The sequence below is a fragment of the Bufo gargarizans genome, chromosome 1, assembly GCF_014858855.1.
Source record: "Bufo gargarizans isolate SCDJY-AF-19 chromosome 1, ASM1485885v1, whole genome shotgun sequence".
Classification (NCBI taxonomy): domain Eukaryota; kingdom Metazoa; phylum Chordata; class Amphibia; order Anura; family Bufonidae; genus Bufo; species Bufo gargarizans.
Genome location: NC_058080.1, coordinates 150,279,745 through 150,297,808, shown reverse-complemented (window position 1 = coordinate 150,297,808; position 18,064 = coordinate 150,279,745). Strand labels below are relative to the sequence as shown.

The window sequence follows — 18,064 nt, the reverse complement described above, 5'->3', positions numbered from 1 at the left end:
GGGATTCTTTTATAAGGTGGATCAGACTAATTTATTCTCATCCTAGAGCAAGGGTGTTCGCGGATGGGGAGATGTCCCTGCCCTTTTTCCCTCTCTAGAGGCACTAGGCAGGGATGCCCCTTATCCCCACTCCTTTTTGCAATTGCAATAGAGCTATTAGCTATAATTATTAGAGAGAACGAAGATATTAAAGGTTTTCAATATGGGAATGTTAAGGATAAAATAACATTGTATGCGGATGATATTCTTTTATTTGCTGGTGACAAGGATCGTGATTTAATACATTGATGGGTATAGTTGAAGAATTGGGGTATTATTCAGGATTGAAAATAAATTGGGAAAAATTTCACTTAAGGTTGTTAGGAGAGGGGGATAGGGATAATCACATTGATGTACATGTTGTGGATAGAGATAGCAGTTTTAAGTATTTGGGAGTAGGTATTGCACAGAAACTGGAGGATTATGCCAAGTTGAATGTATTTCCCCTCTTAGATGACTTGAAGAAAAAAATTCAGATCTGGAGAAAGCTACCATTGTCAATGATGGGTCGAATTAATTTGATAAATATGGTGCGTCTTCCTAAGATTCTCTATGTACTTCAATGTGCTCCAGTGCAGTTGCCAGTTACTGTTTTTAGGATTATAGATAGGTTAATGAGGGAATTTTGATGTTTTTTGACGGTTTTATAAGTCCAGGATTGATGCTAAAGGTAATCTTTTTATTAACTTTAAGCATGCTAGAAAGCTATGGGAAGGGTTACAAACGTGAAATGCTGATGACAGACTCCCTTTAATAATCATGTTTTTAATTTAATGGATTTTGTTTGGAAAGAAATGTAAAAAATTATGGATATTAAAGGATACATTCACGCCAATATGGACTAATTATAATTTGAGAGAAATTCAGAAAATTAAACATTATGTCAATTGGGAAAATAAGGGTATTCGTCTTTTGTGTCACGTTTTTGATGGGGATATATTAAAGAATTTTGAAACCCTAACAAAGGAACTTGGGATCTCAAAAAATACTTTTATAGATTTGCAATTGAGGGATGCAAATAACTCATCATCGTTAGATTCAGGGAGATACAAAAAGGCTCCTATGGAAAATCGAAATTGTTTTCTCGATAATAAAAAGAAAAAAAGTATTTCTAGAAGATATAAATTATTGCTCAAGGCTAAACAAAGTAAGATTAAAATAGCAGCTAAAGAGAAATGAAGAAAAGATATTGATGGGCTATCGGATGAACAATGGGAGGATGTATTGAGAAATAGACCTTTCGTATCGTTGAGGGCCTCACATGGGGTCTCTCAGTTTTTCTTTATCCATAGACTATATTGGTCGCCCATACTACTAAAAAAATGGGGTTGAAATCTACAGATGAATGTCCTAGGTGTGGCAAGGAACAGGAAGGTTTAGTTCTTTTAGTTTGGAGATGTCCAACGCTGTTCCGATATTGGTCCGAGATAGCGGATATTATAAAAAAAAATATGGGAATACAGATAGATGGAGATCCAGTGGCCTGCATATTAGGAGGCACAATACACCTTAGGGCCTAAAAAATAAATAAAAAAGTTCTCTGTAAATTACTGTTTCAGGCCAGAGTTTTGATTATGAAAACATGGATTAAAAAAGACCCACTGTCGGTAATAGAATGGCAAAGATCTGTTGATAAATATGATAAAGATGGAAAGTATAATATATCTTAAAAGAGGAAGGAAGGAATGGTTTTTAAAATTTTGAAAGATATGGCTGAATATGAGTATGGATTGAAGAGAAATAGGATGGATATTTAGTTTTTTTTCTCTCATTCCTCTATATGGGTAGAGGGTGGTAGGTGGGTTTAGGGAAAAGGAGTATCATGAATTGTTATTGATATGTGTCTTTATCTTCAAATTGTTTAATAAAAAGTAAATGTCGAGAAAAAAAAAGGTCCACAATGTAATGTTGCACTCTCCCTGAGTGGCCCAGCTTATTGTCAAATGTCAAAGAAGTCAGAGGTGGTCTCTATTAAAAGAAGTACCGGTAGTAGTCTTCATGATACATTTTTGATCCTTGGGTTCCCTGACCTCCATTATGGTGAACTTTTTAAGGAGTGCAAACAATTTATATAGTAAATTCCTAAAATCTTTGTCCTTGGAAACAGGCAGGTTCTAGATTATTAAATGGAGTTGATTAAAAGGGTCTATCCTCTGGATAGGTCATCAGTAGAGATGAGCAAATTTCATATTTTTAAATTCGTTTGCGATTTGTTTACTGGCAAAAGCAGAATTGCGTTATGGATTCCATTACCACGGACCATAACGGAATTCTATGACTCCCCTGCATAACGGAAACGGAACGGATCTGTCATCAGTATCTGATTGATGGAGTTCTGACACCTGGTCCGGCTGATCAGCTGTTTGAGAAGGCACCGGATTTCCCTAAGTTCATTGGTCACATGGCCTAGGCGCAGCTCAGCCCCATTCAAGTGAATGGGCTCCGATACCAAGCACAGCTGCTGTACACTGCACGGCGCTGTGCTTGGGCTGAGAGAATGCCGCAATTCTTACATGAACGCCAGTACCTTCTCAAACAGCTGATTAGCAGGGGTCCCAGGTGTCAGACCCACACCAATCAGATACTGATAACATATCAGGAGGATAGGTCAGGAAGACCCGTTAAGCTGTACTAACTGCAGTACAACATGAGTAGTACTGCTGATGCAGAGTGTGGATCTCTACTTTATGTCAAACTTCTCCCCCATTACCCCACTGCAAAGCTCCACTGTAATACACTGACAGAACTCATGAGCTGCATGCACATAATGGAGAGGAGTTCCTAAACATCAGATTAAGAGTCCTCTCAATGTAATACAGTGGAGCTCAGCTGCGGTGCAGCAGAAGAGCGGGAAGTAGCAAGAAATTAATTAGCGGTCCAAAGTCACTGTCCGCAGCACTACTTATGTAGTACTGCAGTTAACAGGTTCCGTTTAACCACTTGCCGTCACGGTAACGCCGATAGGCGTCCGGACGGCAGCGCTCTCAGGTTTCAGTGACGCCTATTGGCGTCATCTCGTGAGACCTGAGATTTCCTGTGAACACGCGCTCACAGGAGAGCGCGTTCACAGGATTGCGCAGTTCACAAGTTGAACTACAGCCTACCAGCGCTGATCATTGGCTGGCAGGCTGTAGATTTTTAAAAGAACCAATGAAATAGGTATATCAGACGCTATTTTGTAAATAGCGTCTGATATACCTGCTACCTGCTCCTCTGGTGGTCCCTTTCGCTTGGATCGACCACCAGAGGACACAGGTAGCTGTGTAAGTAGCACCAAGCACCACACACACATTACACCCTCCCCCCTGTCACTTATTAACCCCTTATTAACCCCTGATCACCCCATATAGACTCCCTCATCACCCCCCTGACATTAAGGGTCCCTTATCACCGCCAGTTACTTAGCTACTTGTTAGGTAGTTAGCGCCCAGCCCACCGCACCGCAGTCACTGATTAGTCGCTGATTAGCGTCATCGCTGTCGCTAATCAGCACTAGTACTATATAGTATCTGTAAGTGATCAAGACTGATTGCAATCAGATCTATATCAGTACATTAGTGTCACCTTAGGCTCTTCATAAAATGCAGTGTTCGCCCGATCATACCTGATCTTGTGCCTACACTTGCGTTCAGTCCGCCCCACCACAGTGACAGAATATTTTTTTTCTGATCACTGCAAAAACACTGTAAAATTGCTGCGGCACTATAAAGATCTTTATTAGCGATCGCAGCTTTACTTCGCAAGCACTCCTTTTTACTAGGCAGGTCTCTTAGAGGAATACTCATTGGAATTTGGGCCCCTTTGTGCACCTAGGCTGCAAAAAAGTGTCACACATGTGGTATCGCTGTACTCAGAAGAAGTAGTGCAATGTGTTTTGGGGTGTATTTTTACATATACCCATGCTGGGTGAGAGAAATATCTCTGTAAATGACAACTTTTAAAAAAAAATTATACAAAGTTGTCAATTTACTGAGATATTTCTCTTACTGAGATACTTCTTCTGAGTACGGCGATACCACATGTGTGACACTGTTTTGCAGCCTAGGTGCGTAAAGGGGCCGAAAGTCCGAGCACCTTTAGGCTTTACAGGGTTGCTCACAATTTAGCCCCGCTCAAAATGCCAGAACAGTAAACACACCCCACATATGACCCCATTTCGGAAAGTAGACACCCCAAGGTATTCACTGAGGGGCATAGTGAATCCGTGGGAGATTTTTTATTTTTTTTGCCAGAAGTTAGCAGAAATGGAAACTTTATTATTATTTTTTTCCTCAGAAAGTATCAATTTCTGCTAACTTGTGAAAAAAATTAAATCATACATGAACTCACCATGCCCCTCCGCGAATACTTTGGGGTGTCTTCTTTCTAAAATGGGGTCATTTGGGGGGTATTTATACTATCCTGGCATTCTAGCACCTCAAGAAACATGACAGGTGCTCAGAAAGTCAGAGCTGCTTCAAAATGCGGAAATTCACATTTTTGTACCATAGTTTGTAAACGCTATACACTTATTGGATTTTTTTTTTTCATCAAAGACATGTAGCACAATAAATTCTGACACAAACTTGTATAGAAATGTAATTATATTTGAACAATTTTACCAGAAAAAGTTAAAAATACACTTTTTTTTTTAGAAAATTGCAGTCTTTTTTGATTAATATCAGAAAAACGAAAAATCTCAGCAGCAATCAAATACCACCAAAAGAAAGCTGTATTTGTGAGAAGAAAAGGAGGTAAAATTCTTTTAGGTGCCAAGTCGCATGACCGAGCAATAAACCGTTAAAGTTTTGTAAAAAAGGGCCTGGTCACTAGGAGGGTATAAACCTGTGGTCCTTAAGTGGTTAAAGAGGATGTCTATTCAGAGACAACCCTATAACATTGAAGCCACCTTGATCATTGGCAGGTCACCGGAGGTTCGGCAAACCAGTGATAATTGGAGAAAGCTGTGGCCAATCAGACATTTCTCCCGCAGTGGCCCCTGCAAGGCAAATGCACTATAATATGGTATCCAAAATTTTCTAGAGCCTCTGCTTGGGAATCTCTGCTCAAGCTCCTAGAGAGGGTCCTGAATGGTGGCATATAAAAACGGGGTCGATCTGATGGGACAACCCCCGATTCTCTAGCAATTAGTCGTCTTCCACCATATGAAAATGAAAAATGTTATCCTGGTGTCCAAAAAAAGGGGTTATCTACATAAGAAAGGGATGGATGTTTAACTGGACAGCTATTTTCATCATTTACGAGCCAGGGAGAAAGAAGAATAAAACTTGACAGAAAGCTTCAAAACAGCGTTTACTTACATGAGAGACGCTGGGCAAACATGTAAGCAAACACCTTCTTCACATTCTAGCACTGGCAAATCAGTCTGACCGAGGAGATGAGTGCGGAGTCATATACGCAAACAAAAACATCACAACTATGCAAACATCAAAACTCAAACGGCACAGCCATCCCTAGAATGCGGGGAGAGAAGTGTGTGCATATCGCACTCTCCCTTCTCGCTCCTGAGGTCGGAATTGAGACAGGCCCATAGACTTATCTGGAGCCCGTCTCGTGCAGCGAGGAGATAGAGCATTTCTCTCTCCTTGTTCTATGGATCGGGGGGCCACAGACACCACCCATCTAAACTATTAATATGTCTCTATGACATATCAAAGGTTTTTTTGAAACATTAGTGACCCTTTAGGGCTGGAATCACACACACACAGTTTTAGATGCTGTTTCTTGAGCCAAAGCCAGAAATGGATCCAACAGGAGGGGGAGATATAATGGACTTAGGTTACTTTCACATTAGCGGCAGCCTTCTCTGGCAGGCTGTTCACCCGCCGGAACATGTCGTAGTTTTATTCCGTTTGCCCTGCTGCAGCCGGACCTCCGGCCCGCCCCAATTACAGTGAATGGGGCCAGAGCGGACCTCCGGGGGCACGCATGCACTAGTGGCAGCACGGATCTGGCAGGCTGTTCACCCGCCGGAACAGCCTGCCGCTAGTTTGAAAGTAGCCTTATACTGTATTTTCCCTTCCTGCCAGATCCATTTCTAGCTTTAGCTAAAAAACTGCATCAGTAAACTGAATACCACCTAGATGACTACTGGACGTTCTGCAGATACAGAGGTCTGAACTATCACATTGTCATCCAAAAGAGAATGAACAAGAGGCAATGGATTAACTCTTTAATAGCTTTTATTTCAGATAGCAGAACCACATTAATGAGACGGCACACTTAACTGACATTGCACTCGTAGGAGTGTACTCAAATTGACCATATACATATAAAGCTATGCTAGAACAGCCAAAATAAGGTCAGTGCTACAGAACATAAAAGATCAAGCAAAAACAGAGAACTGACTGAAAATGCGACAACAGAGTAAAAAAGAGGAAAACTGTATCCTCTGCCTCAATGGACTAACCAAGGCCATAGCTTTAGGGGGTCCAGAATTAGCATAGGCACCCAGACGCTGGTGCCTCTGCCACACCAGTATTATTAGGCCTCCTGCACAAAGACCGTATCCATTTTGAGATCCACAAAATACGGATGTGGTCTATTTGCATCCTGCACTTTTCGCGGGCCCCATCGCAGGAATGCCTATTCTTATCCGCAAAACGGACAAGGATCAGACATGTTCGATAATTTGCAGCACTGCTGCACGGAGGCTGACAGCACCCGGAAGACATCTTTTTCCAGTCCGATAAAAATTAAGGGGTCCGCATTCGATCTGCAAAAAATGTGGATCAGATTTGGACCAAAAATACAGTTGTGTGCATGGCACATGGGAGCTCCATTACAGATTTTGCATTGGGCTCCATAAAATTTGATATCTGATGTAAACCTGAGACAGAAGAGTGTACAGAAATTAATGGGGTCAAGGTTGCACATGTACAGTGAAGAAGTGACTTAAAGGGGTTTTCTGGGGCTTAAGATATTAATGACCTTTCCTCCCATATGTGTGCATACTCTGTTCAGCCAGGCTTGCATATTCAGTGAACAGGGAGAGAGGAGAAAGAGGTTGCCAGACACCTCTGGCAGCAGCTCATCTCCTGAGAACAAAATTATTTGGCAGCTGAAAACCAACATGCCCGATCCTTCAGCCATCAAGGGAGTCGGAGGTCCCGTACACATTAGATGGCTAAAATGGCATGTCCGGCTTATATAAATCTAATGTGCACAGCCAGCTTTAGCCACTACTAATCAGGCTAATTTACACTCACCATGCCAATGTCTGTAAAGTAAGGGTAGGTCCGGCAATTAACTCCGGTAGTCTGTTCAGACAGAGGAACAGACTACCAGAGTTACTGTATCAGGCAGAGCTAGATACCACTGCACACCACCAGATCCCCATTGACTATAATGCGATCTGATGGGGATCTGATGAAGTGCCACACAACTCCAATATAAACATGCACCACTAAATAATAGAAAATATAATACTCTTTATTTATACCATAAATAACAAATCATAATAACATCAATGCGGTTAAAAAGGGATCCTACACAGCAGCAACTACTGAGTCAAGCATCCAAAAAGCAGTACATACATATAAAATACCATAGCAAATCCACCAATCGGGCCAAAGACATGTCATTAGGGCTAAGGTCCATTTAAATAATGTCAAAGCAGTACAAGGAAAGCACAACAGGCTAAGTGCCGCAGTGGCTAATAGGTCAAAGCAATATAAAGTACAGACCGCAAGATGGTGCAGACTTCGGTGACTCCCGACACGCGTTTCCCCCGGCGGCTTCTTCCAGGGGGCGTATCAACATAGTCCTGGGAGCACTTGATATACGCTGGATACATGTGTGGCCAATCAACAATCACCCAATCAACGTGATCCTCATACTAGCGAAACCAAATTCCCTCCCACCGCATCTGCGCCATGACGCGATCACAACGTGATGAATATTGCGAGATCGCGCCAATGCACGCATGTGCGGAAGGAAAGGCACCATCTTAGAAAAGGTCAGAATGTCACCCAGTGGAAATAGTAACATACCACTGACGATCACCCCAACTGAGAGCATCCATATGTTATACCAGGTAACAAAATACAAAGCGGTCATATAATAATAGCGGACCAGACTATTAAAGCCATATCCTAGGCCAAGTACATATTGGTGTATTATTATTATTATTGATGTTATTATGATTTGTTATTTATGGTATAAATAAAGAGTATTACATTTCCTATTATTTAGTGGTGCATGTTTATATTGGAGTTGTGGGGCACATGTTCCACGTACACTTCTATAGCCCTATGTTTATAGGTGTATTACTCATTTATACAAGTGGTCAACTTTCAATGTTCAGTCATTAACATTTCAAACACAACTCTTGGGCTTACATGACAACAATCACACGAGACAATGAGGTGTTAAACTGGAGGTGAAAGCCAATAAATACTATGTTTCACATACTTTCTTAAATTATACAACAATCCTTGTTTTTATATGGTGAGAAGAGATGAGAAACCATTTACACACAACTCAATTATGGGCCATTCAGCTTCTGACCAAGACACAAGATGAAAGTCTCCATAACAATAGGTCTTGCACTAAGTACACTTTAGGTTTTCTGGTTCCTTAAGCTGCACTGTCAACACCGCCAAAGTGTAGCCATTTCAGGCAAAGACAAGCTGTTTGCAAGTTTTCCTTAGAAAGGATTAACCTGATCCCACCACAAATACAAACAGAAGAATACATCCAAAACATCCCACGCCTCAAGGACTACTTGTAACTTCAACTCTATTGGCTTCCACTGAGGCATTTTTATGCCAACAGATCTTTCTATTACCTGGGTACCAGGCTGACAATTCATCTGTTACACAAGAAGTGAAGCAGTCGGATACACAAGCTTCTAAGCAATCCTTCATTCACTGGGATCCCTTTGAAATCCCCTCTTTTGCAATAGGTAAGCTGAGCATACTAATCAATGTAATCAATCTCACATTATGAAAGGTGTCGTCTGCTGGCTTAAAGTCTTTGGATTTTCTTATTCTCATAGCGAAAAAAACTACAAAAGAATTATTTTTCCAGGGAATGGTGACAACAATAGATAAAGGGGTTGTCTCATCTCAGACAATCGCTAGGATATGCCCTCAGCAGAGGGACCCGCACCTATATCGAGAACAGAGCCCCACAAAGTGGTGGCTGGAGGACTCTGGTCCGGCCATCACCAAGCGCTCTCCCCATAGAAGTGAATAGGAGAGTACCAACGGCCCCATAAAAATGAATAGAGGGCGGCTGCACATGCGCAGTGCACCCTCCACCACTTTCAGGGCTCCGTTTAGGGGATAGATGGGTGCCGCACCTATAAGACAATGGGGAAATATCTTAGGGTACTTTCACACTTGCGTTTTTGTTTTCCGGCGCTGAGTTGCGTCCTAGGGGCTCTATACCGGAAAAGATCCGTTCAGGCATATCCCCATGCATTTTGAATGGAGAGCAATCTGTTCAGAATGCATCAGGATGTCTTCAGTTCAGTCTTTTTGACTGATCAGGCAAAAGATAAAACTGTAGCATGCTGCGGTTTTATCTCTGGCCAAAAAAACTTAAGACTTGCCTGAATGCCGGATCCAGCATTTTTTTCCATAGGAATTTATTAGTGCCGGATTCGGCATTTAAAATACCGAATGCCGGATCCGTCCTTCGGATGGATCTGTTTGTCCGTATGACAAACGGACAGAACGGATCCGTTCTTGCAATGCAATTATAAGACGGTTTAGGATCCTGATCAGTCTTAAAATGCATTCAGTTGGCATACGTTTTGCCGGATCACTCTGCCGCAAGTGTGAAAGTAGCCTTACCGATATGCCCCCATTGTCTGAGATGACACAACCCCTTTAATATATTTAGTCTACCTTTTCCTGCAAAGTATAATGACTAAGTAGTACACGTAAAAACCTAAACCCCATTAAATTGGAACTATGGCCTTAAGGTGGATTTAGACCGGCAGATGAGCAGCAGATTGTCAGGAAGGAAGCGTTCTTTACTGACAGTCTGTTACTTGCTAAGTGGAGGAGAATGTTGCATTTACATGCAGCGATCACCTCCACAGTATGGTGACGAGGGGTCGCTACTGTGATCGCTCTTTAGACAGCACGTTTCTTGCCCAGGAATGATAATTGGAGTGCCTGCATGAGAGACAAGTTTACCCGAAGAACAAGCATTTCGTCAGTTCATTGGGTGATTAGCTGCACCTTTAGACGGGCAGATTGTCGGGAACGGGTGTTCGCAGGATTGTTCGTTCCCGATAATCTGCCTGATTCACTGGCCGTCTAAATCCACCTTTAGTCTTTAGTGATTATTTAACAGAGAACACACCTAATATACTGATTTTTTCGACTTCATGAACAGGAGACCTTGTTGGAGCCTAAGGTGCCAAGCAAGCCAGCAGGTTTTAGCCAATTTCTTTACCTTAGTTCATCGATGAGGTAGGTATTACTCTAGGCTACCAGGCACTCTAATTTCTGTCAAACCGTTACACTGATACCTGAACCCATGGCCTGCCACTGCACTGGCTGCTGAATATAATAAGATAATATAGTACATAATATAATATACAGAATATAGGTTAAACTTATCACTGGCACCTAAAAAGCTCTCCACTGTACTGTACTGCACTACCCTATATATCTCATGCCTACATCTATATCTGTTCAGGCGGTGCAAACGCCAATGGATGATAACACATCCATCAGTGCTCGTTTGAACTGGTCTGATTACACAGGCTGATGCAAACTGAATGTGGGAGGAATGGTTGCTACCGCATCCGTTCCTCCCTCCTTCTGTTCTACTGATTATCGGCAGCACATCCCTATTCACACAGGGAGATGTGCCGCTGATACTCGGGCATCAGCATTTGCTCGCTCATCGGCTGCTCAATTATACCAGTTATTTGGAATGAGTGTTCCTAGGAATTGGCCCGAAAATCGTGAGGTCTAGTAGGGCCCTACCATCCTACATAATCTGAACCACACACTCCTTTCTCCAAGACTTTTCTTGAGTTGCACCAGTTCTCTGGAATGAGCTAACCTAGACAATCAGGTTAACTCCCAACATCCACAGCTTTAGGGCTCATGCAGACGACCATATGCCCTCCAAAACATATGGTCCGTGAGCGGGCCATATGTCCCAGAGCGGCATACATCGTGTGCACAACATCATAGGTTACTATGATGCTGTGCACATCGGGCCGCCCACGGGGCTATTGTCCCGCACTCATATGAGTGCGGGACAATAGTCCCGTGAGCGGCCCGATGTGCACAGCATCATAGTAACCTATGATGCTGTGCGCTCCCGTGTGCACGATGTATGCCGCTCCGGGACATATGGCTTGCTCACGGGCCGTATGTCTCGGAGGGCATACGGTTGTACGCATGAGCCCTTAAAGAGGACCTTTTTACCGCCCCTAACATTCCTGTTTTAATAGCTTGATGCATTCCCCATGTAATAACAATTCTGGAGCATCTATTCTTATGTCTGTATGTTGTGTAATTCCTTTATTATTTGCACTATAAGTTATGAATAAATTGTTATTAGCATTCAGTAAGGGTACAGAGGGGAGGTAACCAGTTGGGGGGGGTGGGGGGGTGGACCTGCACAGACTGACTCTATCCAATCAGTGATGTCATTATCAGACTGTGCAGGTACCCCCCCCCCCCCCCCCAAACTGGTTACCACCCCTCTGTATCCTTACTGAAGGCTAATAGCAATTCATTCATAACTTCTAGTTTCTAGTGCAAATAATAAAGGAATGGCACAACATAGAGACATAAGAATAGATGCTCCAGAATTGTTAGCATGTTGGGAATGCATGTAGCTATTAAAATAGGCATGTCAGGAGCGGTGAAAGGTTCTCTTTAAGTGTGCTCTAAATTCCCATCTTTTTAATATTAATTATTAATATGTTGATGGATTTAGGTGAATAGGTAAATAAACACTTGCTATCCAGAGTTCTTGACATATAAGTTCCTTGCCGTTTCCAGTTCAAGGGACACTAAGATCTACAAATTATACATATACACAACTCATATGTGCTTATCTGCTCCCTATTCATTCATAGTGACCCTAAAGAAGTACTAGAGCTAAACTTATAGTGTATCCCCAGTGATGATTGAGGTTGTTTCCTGACAGAAGTTTAAAAGTGAGACACACAGCTGGGAGATGGGACCACTACACAATGCTGGAAGTCCCTCTGCGCTGAAAATAGTAATAGAATCATAGAATTGTGTCATGTGCCAAATGATCTAAAAGCAGATCCATAACTGGTCGAAATCCAATAAGTACTGTGGGGATTTGCCCCAAATGTAGCCTTCTGATAATAACACAGCAGACTTTTATCGGTCAAAAGCAAAGTAATAAAATGTATTTTATTGTTGGCACACAATAAAGCAATAAGCGGTAGTGATCGGCTTGCTCCAGCCAACACGTAAAGAAAACAATACAGTCTAGTATCTGATTTAGTTAAACAGGTATGATTTTGGGCACAATACCGTAACCCCCCATGGGGTGTATGTGAACCTCGCTTTCTCCTCAGGCTTCCGGCAGAGCCACTTCAGCTCAGACTCAGCTCCAAACACACCGCTATCCAGAGCTCCACAGTCAAATAGGTAATTACCCCCACCTAAACCTACTGGCTGTCTTTTGGAAGCCAGTCAAAACTTGGCCTGGACCGTGGGGAGTACTCACCCACCCAGCACTATGACTACTCCCAGTAAGAGCCATCCCGGATTAGCTTTTCACAGCTATGCTAATTACCAAAGTATCAACCAGCTACTGCTGCTGACACATGCAATATTGGCTCTTGTTTCACCGAGGCCAGGAACCTCGGTGACACATATCTCTCATCAATGATGGTCCTTTGTGCCTTCCTACAGTACTCAAATATACCTGTGTCCTAGGAACATAAAACCGTTCTTATAAGTGGGGCTCACAGACTTGCCACTCTGGTTCCCATTGTTGATCACCCCTTCTGCAGTGACCTGCCATGCACTAGACAACCAGTGGTTATTGTGAAGGGTGTAGGTTTAGGAGGACTGCAAGTGCTTCAAATGCCTATAATGTGGACAATCACTCTTGTGACCTCTTTGAAGTCCAGGGTCCCAAGTGAACATCCAGATTGACCTCCTTGTAATGCGCCCCAGTTAAAACAGTGGGTTATCTGAAATGCAAGTCATTTTTACTTACCAAAAACTTCCTATTAATAATTATTTTTGTTTTATTTAATGTTCATATTTTCTTTTTATCTCTGGAAACGATTCATTGGAAGCCATTGCAGCATTTCTACTCTACAATCCAGTGACTTTGTACTGTATACATAGCACAAAACAAGCAGCGGGAACCTGAAGAGTGAGGACTCCTAAAGCTGAGGTACCAAATATCATCATGTGTAAGATCTTGGTTACTACAAGGAGCTTTAAATCTTATTGCAATCCTAAATCTGCACATAGGGAGTTATAATAACCATTGTATTTACTGTATGGGTTATTTCTAACGTTAAAAACGGAAGCAATGTCATGTGTGTCAGTGCACGTCAAGCTGCAAAACCAATTTAGGCAAGTGATGCAGAAATATATTCGTATATTTCATGTCCCTATGAATGGACCTGAATATGAAACACAATTACCTTTTCCTCCGGAATCCGGAGTCGTACATTCTCCAAGTAGCTTGATGTGTTTTCAACATTTGTGTATCGTAAGAGAATGTGGGCAAAATCTTCTTCACTGATTGTATTCATGCCTTTAGAATAGGAGAGGAACTCAGTTTCAAGTACCTCAGTCTGGAGGTTATCCATAAACCTATAACAGAAATAAAAATGGTGCACTTAAGTTTCTAACTGAAATGGTTGGGTGGGCTGGTCATATTTTTATCAATATTTTAAGCATTGCAAGGCAAATTAAACATTGGACCTTCCAGGAAAAGGTATAACAAAATCCATGTCCCATAAAAATCATGTGTTCAGTCTTGGAATCAATTCAAAGAAGGCATTGTGGCCTGTGCTCCGTGTCTTTGTGCATTTACAAGTTCATTTGTCCATGTCTGAATGCTGCATTGCTTGTCTGTTTCGTAAATGATCTCTGCTCCGTGTTTTGTTGTGTTCCATGTTTTGTTGTATGTTCTGTCCCAATACATTTCCCATATGTGATAAATCCATATCTGTTTCATGTCATATGTTCTATGATATTTGGTGTCTGTATATTCTGTCTTCTGTGTTTGGTGTCTAGTATTTGTTGCATTTATATTCTATGTCCTCTTTTTCTTCTTTCGATGTTCTGTGATCCTTCTAGTTCAGATTTTTCTTGTTGCACGGGTAGATCAACAAAAAGGGGGCACTCACCATTGCGGTAAAAAAAATTATTTTATTCTTCCAACCGGGTACAGTAAAATTTGGACTGGGGCGGACTCTTGCCTCTACACAGAACGTGAAGTGGCGATGACCGTTTCGCGATTACGCGCCTCTTCAGGCCACTGTGGCCTGAAGAGTCGCGTAAGTGCGAAACGGCCATAGCCACTTCGCGTTCTGTGTAGAGGCAAGAACCCGCCCCAGCCCGAATTTTACTGTACCCGGTTGGAAGAATAAAATACGTTTTTTACCGCAGTGGTGAGTGCCGCCTTTTTGTTGATCTACCCTTGCAATGTATGACCTTTCCTTGTTTCTGAGGCTGAGCACCATAGTCCCTGCTGATATTGACAGGTACACACAGGAACCCACCATTTACCTGGAGAGGTCAGCGGTGCCGTACCCCCTACTTTATTCCATCACATGTATATATACTCTGATTTCTCTTGTGGTTGGTGGTATATTGTGTTCCAGGTTTGTTATTTACATGTTGTGTTTTGCATATTTGTATGCTTTGTGTTATGGGATGTCCTATTTTCTATAAAAGGAAATCTCTCACCAGTTTTTGCTGCTCTAAGGGCAACATAAACTAGTAACAGATAACCTTAGCGAAACCTTTCATAAACTGACCCAGCAATTTTCCCAAACTCTCGTATAGAATAGATCCAAAGCTAGAGCTTTTCAAGACCCAGCACAAGCCAATGAGTCCTGATATTCACGAGGACTCTGTTCTCCTTGCAACCTGTAAATCAGCTACAGGGGAAGGGGGAGGCCAGCAAATCATGAATATCAGGACTTGGGTACTGAACAGATCCAATGCTGGAGCTGTTCAATAGAAGATTTTAGGAAAAAAGATTGGGGCAATATATTTTGCTGCACTGTGATACTATGTTTTGTTGCTGCCCCCGCATATTTGTGTTGCCCCGCCTTCTCTTAATTTGGGGCCCGTCTACCACATGGGTCCACTTTTAGTTGTTTTTTTTTAAAGGCCACTTTAAGTTCCCAGTCCACCCCTGTTTACGGAGTATGCAGTCCTACCAAAAATGTCATTATCATTTATTTGCATTTATAGATAAGCATATATGTTACTCACCTATAAAAGTCTTCAAAATTAAGTTCGATTTTTCCTTTTTTCCCAAATAAGTGCACAAGTAGTGTAGTATGTATCATGGAACTGGTAAGTTCATCGGCACCCTTCATAGAGAAGACAGGTATGTGTGAATGGCCATATACACTGCTATACAATGAGCACTATACAGATTAGGTCTCTTTTACACTGGCAGAAGATCTCAAAACCGGGCCAAAATGGATCAGTTTTGTCCCCATTTATTGTCAATGGGGACAAAACTGATCTGGATGTATTCTGTTCCGTTTTATTGCATTTTTTGACTGGACACAAAACCGCTGCAAACTGCAGTTTTGTGTCTAGTCTGTGAAAAGCAATAAACCAGGATGAAAATCAATGTAAGTCAATGGTGCCTGGCCTGCCAAAACAAATGCATTAAATGGCATGGATCTGTTTAACTCCGGTTTTGAGATCTCAAAACCGAAATTAACAAAGCAAGTGTGAAACAGGCCTTACAATAGGTTTTCCCTCTCACGTGACCCAATGACTGCATGAATTATCTGTGCCGATAATGCCTAGAGATGACGTTCATGCCTTTAGAGGCATTCCGTCATAATCGAAGTCTATGACCTGCATAACGGATCCGTCCTGTTTCCGTTATGCAGGACTCCCATGCATAACGGAAACAAGACGGATCCATTTTGCAGTCCATAGACTTCTATTATGACGGAATGAGTAACAGAATGCCTCTAAAGGCATTCCGTCATAGAATTGCGTTATGGTCCGTGGTAACGGAATCCATAACGCAATTCTGCTTTTACCACCAAACGAAGCGTCAACGAATTCCAAAATATGAAATTCGCTCATATCTAATAATGCCCTTAATAAATTACAAGTGTATAACGGGTCATGTATTGGGTCCCACTAAAGGTGCTGCCATACGTTCAGGTTTTCTCGAGTGAATTCAAAATAAGAGAAGCCGTATCTGTCCTTAATACTTCAAAAACTGTATCATAAAACCAGAATGTGTGAGAGCACCTTAACCCTTCATCTGCTCACCATATATTTATACAGTATTCCAGAACAGTGCATAGATTCATGGTAATGCAGATACTGACATCCTACATATGTGCATTTATTACCAGGCACAGCATATTTAATGTGTTTGGTTCCTAGCAATTTGATTTCACACGGACCAGACCAGAGACAGACTCCATTCACAATCTGACACTAGAATCCATTAACTAATTATTTTACTAAGTTGTACAGTAGTTGACAGCTGTATCACTGGCACATCAGGATGAGCTGGCTCGCCTCTAATCACCATGTATACCACTTTTCACACTCTGGGGCAGATTTAATAGTGTTCTAAAGTTATGAGAAAACTAAACCAGACTAGCAGAAGCTGTGTTAGACTTATTACAATGATGCATGCCCTAGACAGCTTTCTCTTACTTAGACCAACCCTTGGCTTGTGTACCCTACACCATCATTTGCACCAATAATATTGTGCACTCCATTTATAAACCTGCTGCACTTTACAACTCCACTTCGCCATACCACCTTTCCTAAACACTCGTCGAATACATTTGGCACATATATCGCTTTTTGCAAAAGTAGGCCCAAAAGTCAAACTTCTGTTGCACCGATCCAGAGTTACAGCCTACATTATAGTCCAGGGCTGCATTCACCATGGGCAGTCACTGGCAACAGTCAGCAAGCTTGTCAACTGACACGATCTATACAGCTCAGCTCGGAGAGTGCACTGGGAGAGTTGGGTTTCTAAACATCACATGCCTGGATTAAAAGTGACACTTCTCAATATGCAATCTCTAGGGCAGTGGTGGCAAACCTGTGGCACGCGTGCCAGAGGGGCACCCAGAGCCTTTTCTGTGGGCACACGCACGGGGCAGGATTATAGGCAGGCTGACCCAGACTGGCAATCTGGGATCCGGCCAGTCAGCTCTTTAAATGTGAGTCACCGTGACGCGTCCTGGCTGGTGGTGCGCCCTCCCTCCACTAGATCTGTGTGGGCCATCTGCAACATAGCCATGTGCAGGAAGGAGTGCTGATATCAGAAAGAAACTGTGCTGCGCTTCTGGTTCCCGCTCTTCCCCCTGCAGCCTCAGCGCGCGGTGGACTCCCATACAGGTCGACGTAGGTAGGCCTCAGCCCTGTATAAAGACTCCATATTATGGAGGTCCTCCATTGGAGGATGTATGTAAAGAGATGATGAGCTATGTAATATACTGCCTTGTATATGGATGATGTATATATGGATGTTGTCAGGAGGTGATGAGCTATGTATTACACTGCCCTATATATATAGAGATGTGGATGATGCTTAGAAGGGGATGAGCTATGTATTATACTGCCCTGTATTTGGAGGATGTATGTAAGGAGACTATGACCTATGTATTATACTGCCCTGTATATAGAATTTATATACAGGGCAGTATAATACATAGGTCATCGCCGCGGCCAAAATTACTGTGTAGATATTTTATGTTTCTGCATACCTCCCAAGTGTCCCTCTTTTGGATGGACAGTCCCTCTTTTGGACCCATGTCCCTCTTTGATCCTTAAAGGGGTTGTCTCATCATGAACAATGGGGGCCTATCGCT

The 18,064-nt window shown here is 42.3% G+C and overlaps 1 protein-coding gene across 4 annotated transcripts in view; it reads right to left on the bottom strand.

Moving 5' to 3' along the window:
- Positions 1-18,064, bottom strand: part of MICU3 (mitochondrial calcium uptake family member 3) — a 178,467-nt gene that overhangs the window by 9,916 nt on the left and 150,487 nt on the right. For all 4 annotated transcript variants that reach the window (XM_044299542.1, XM_044299530.1, XM_044299537.1 and 1 more), the window contains 2 exons: positions 15,468-15,568; positions 13,661-13,832 (listed from right to left, as the gene is read on the bottom strand). In XM_044299542.1, the coding sequence (XP_044155477.1) occupies positions 13,661-13,832; positions 15,468-15,568 (273 nt within the window). The remainder of the gene's footprint in view (positions 1-13,660; positions 13,833-15,467; positions 15,569-18,064) is intronic.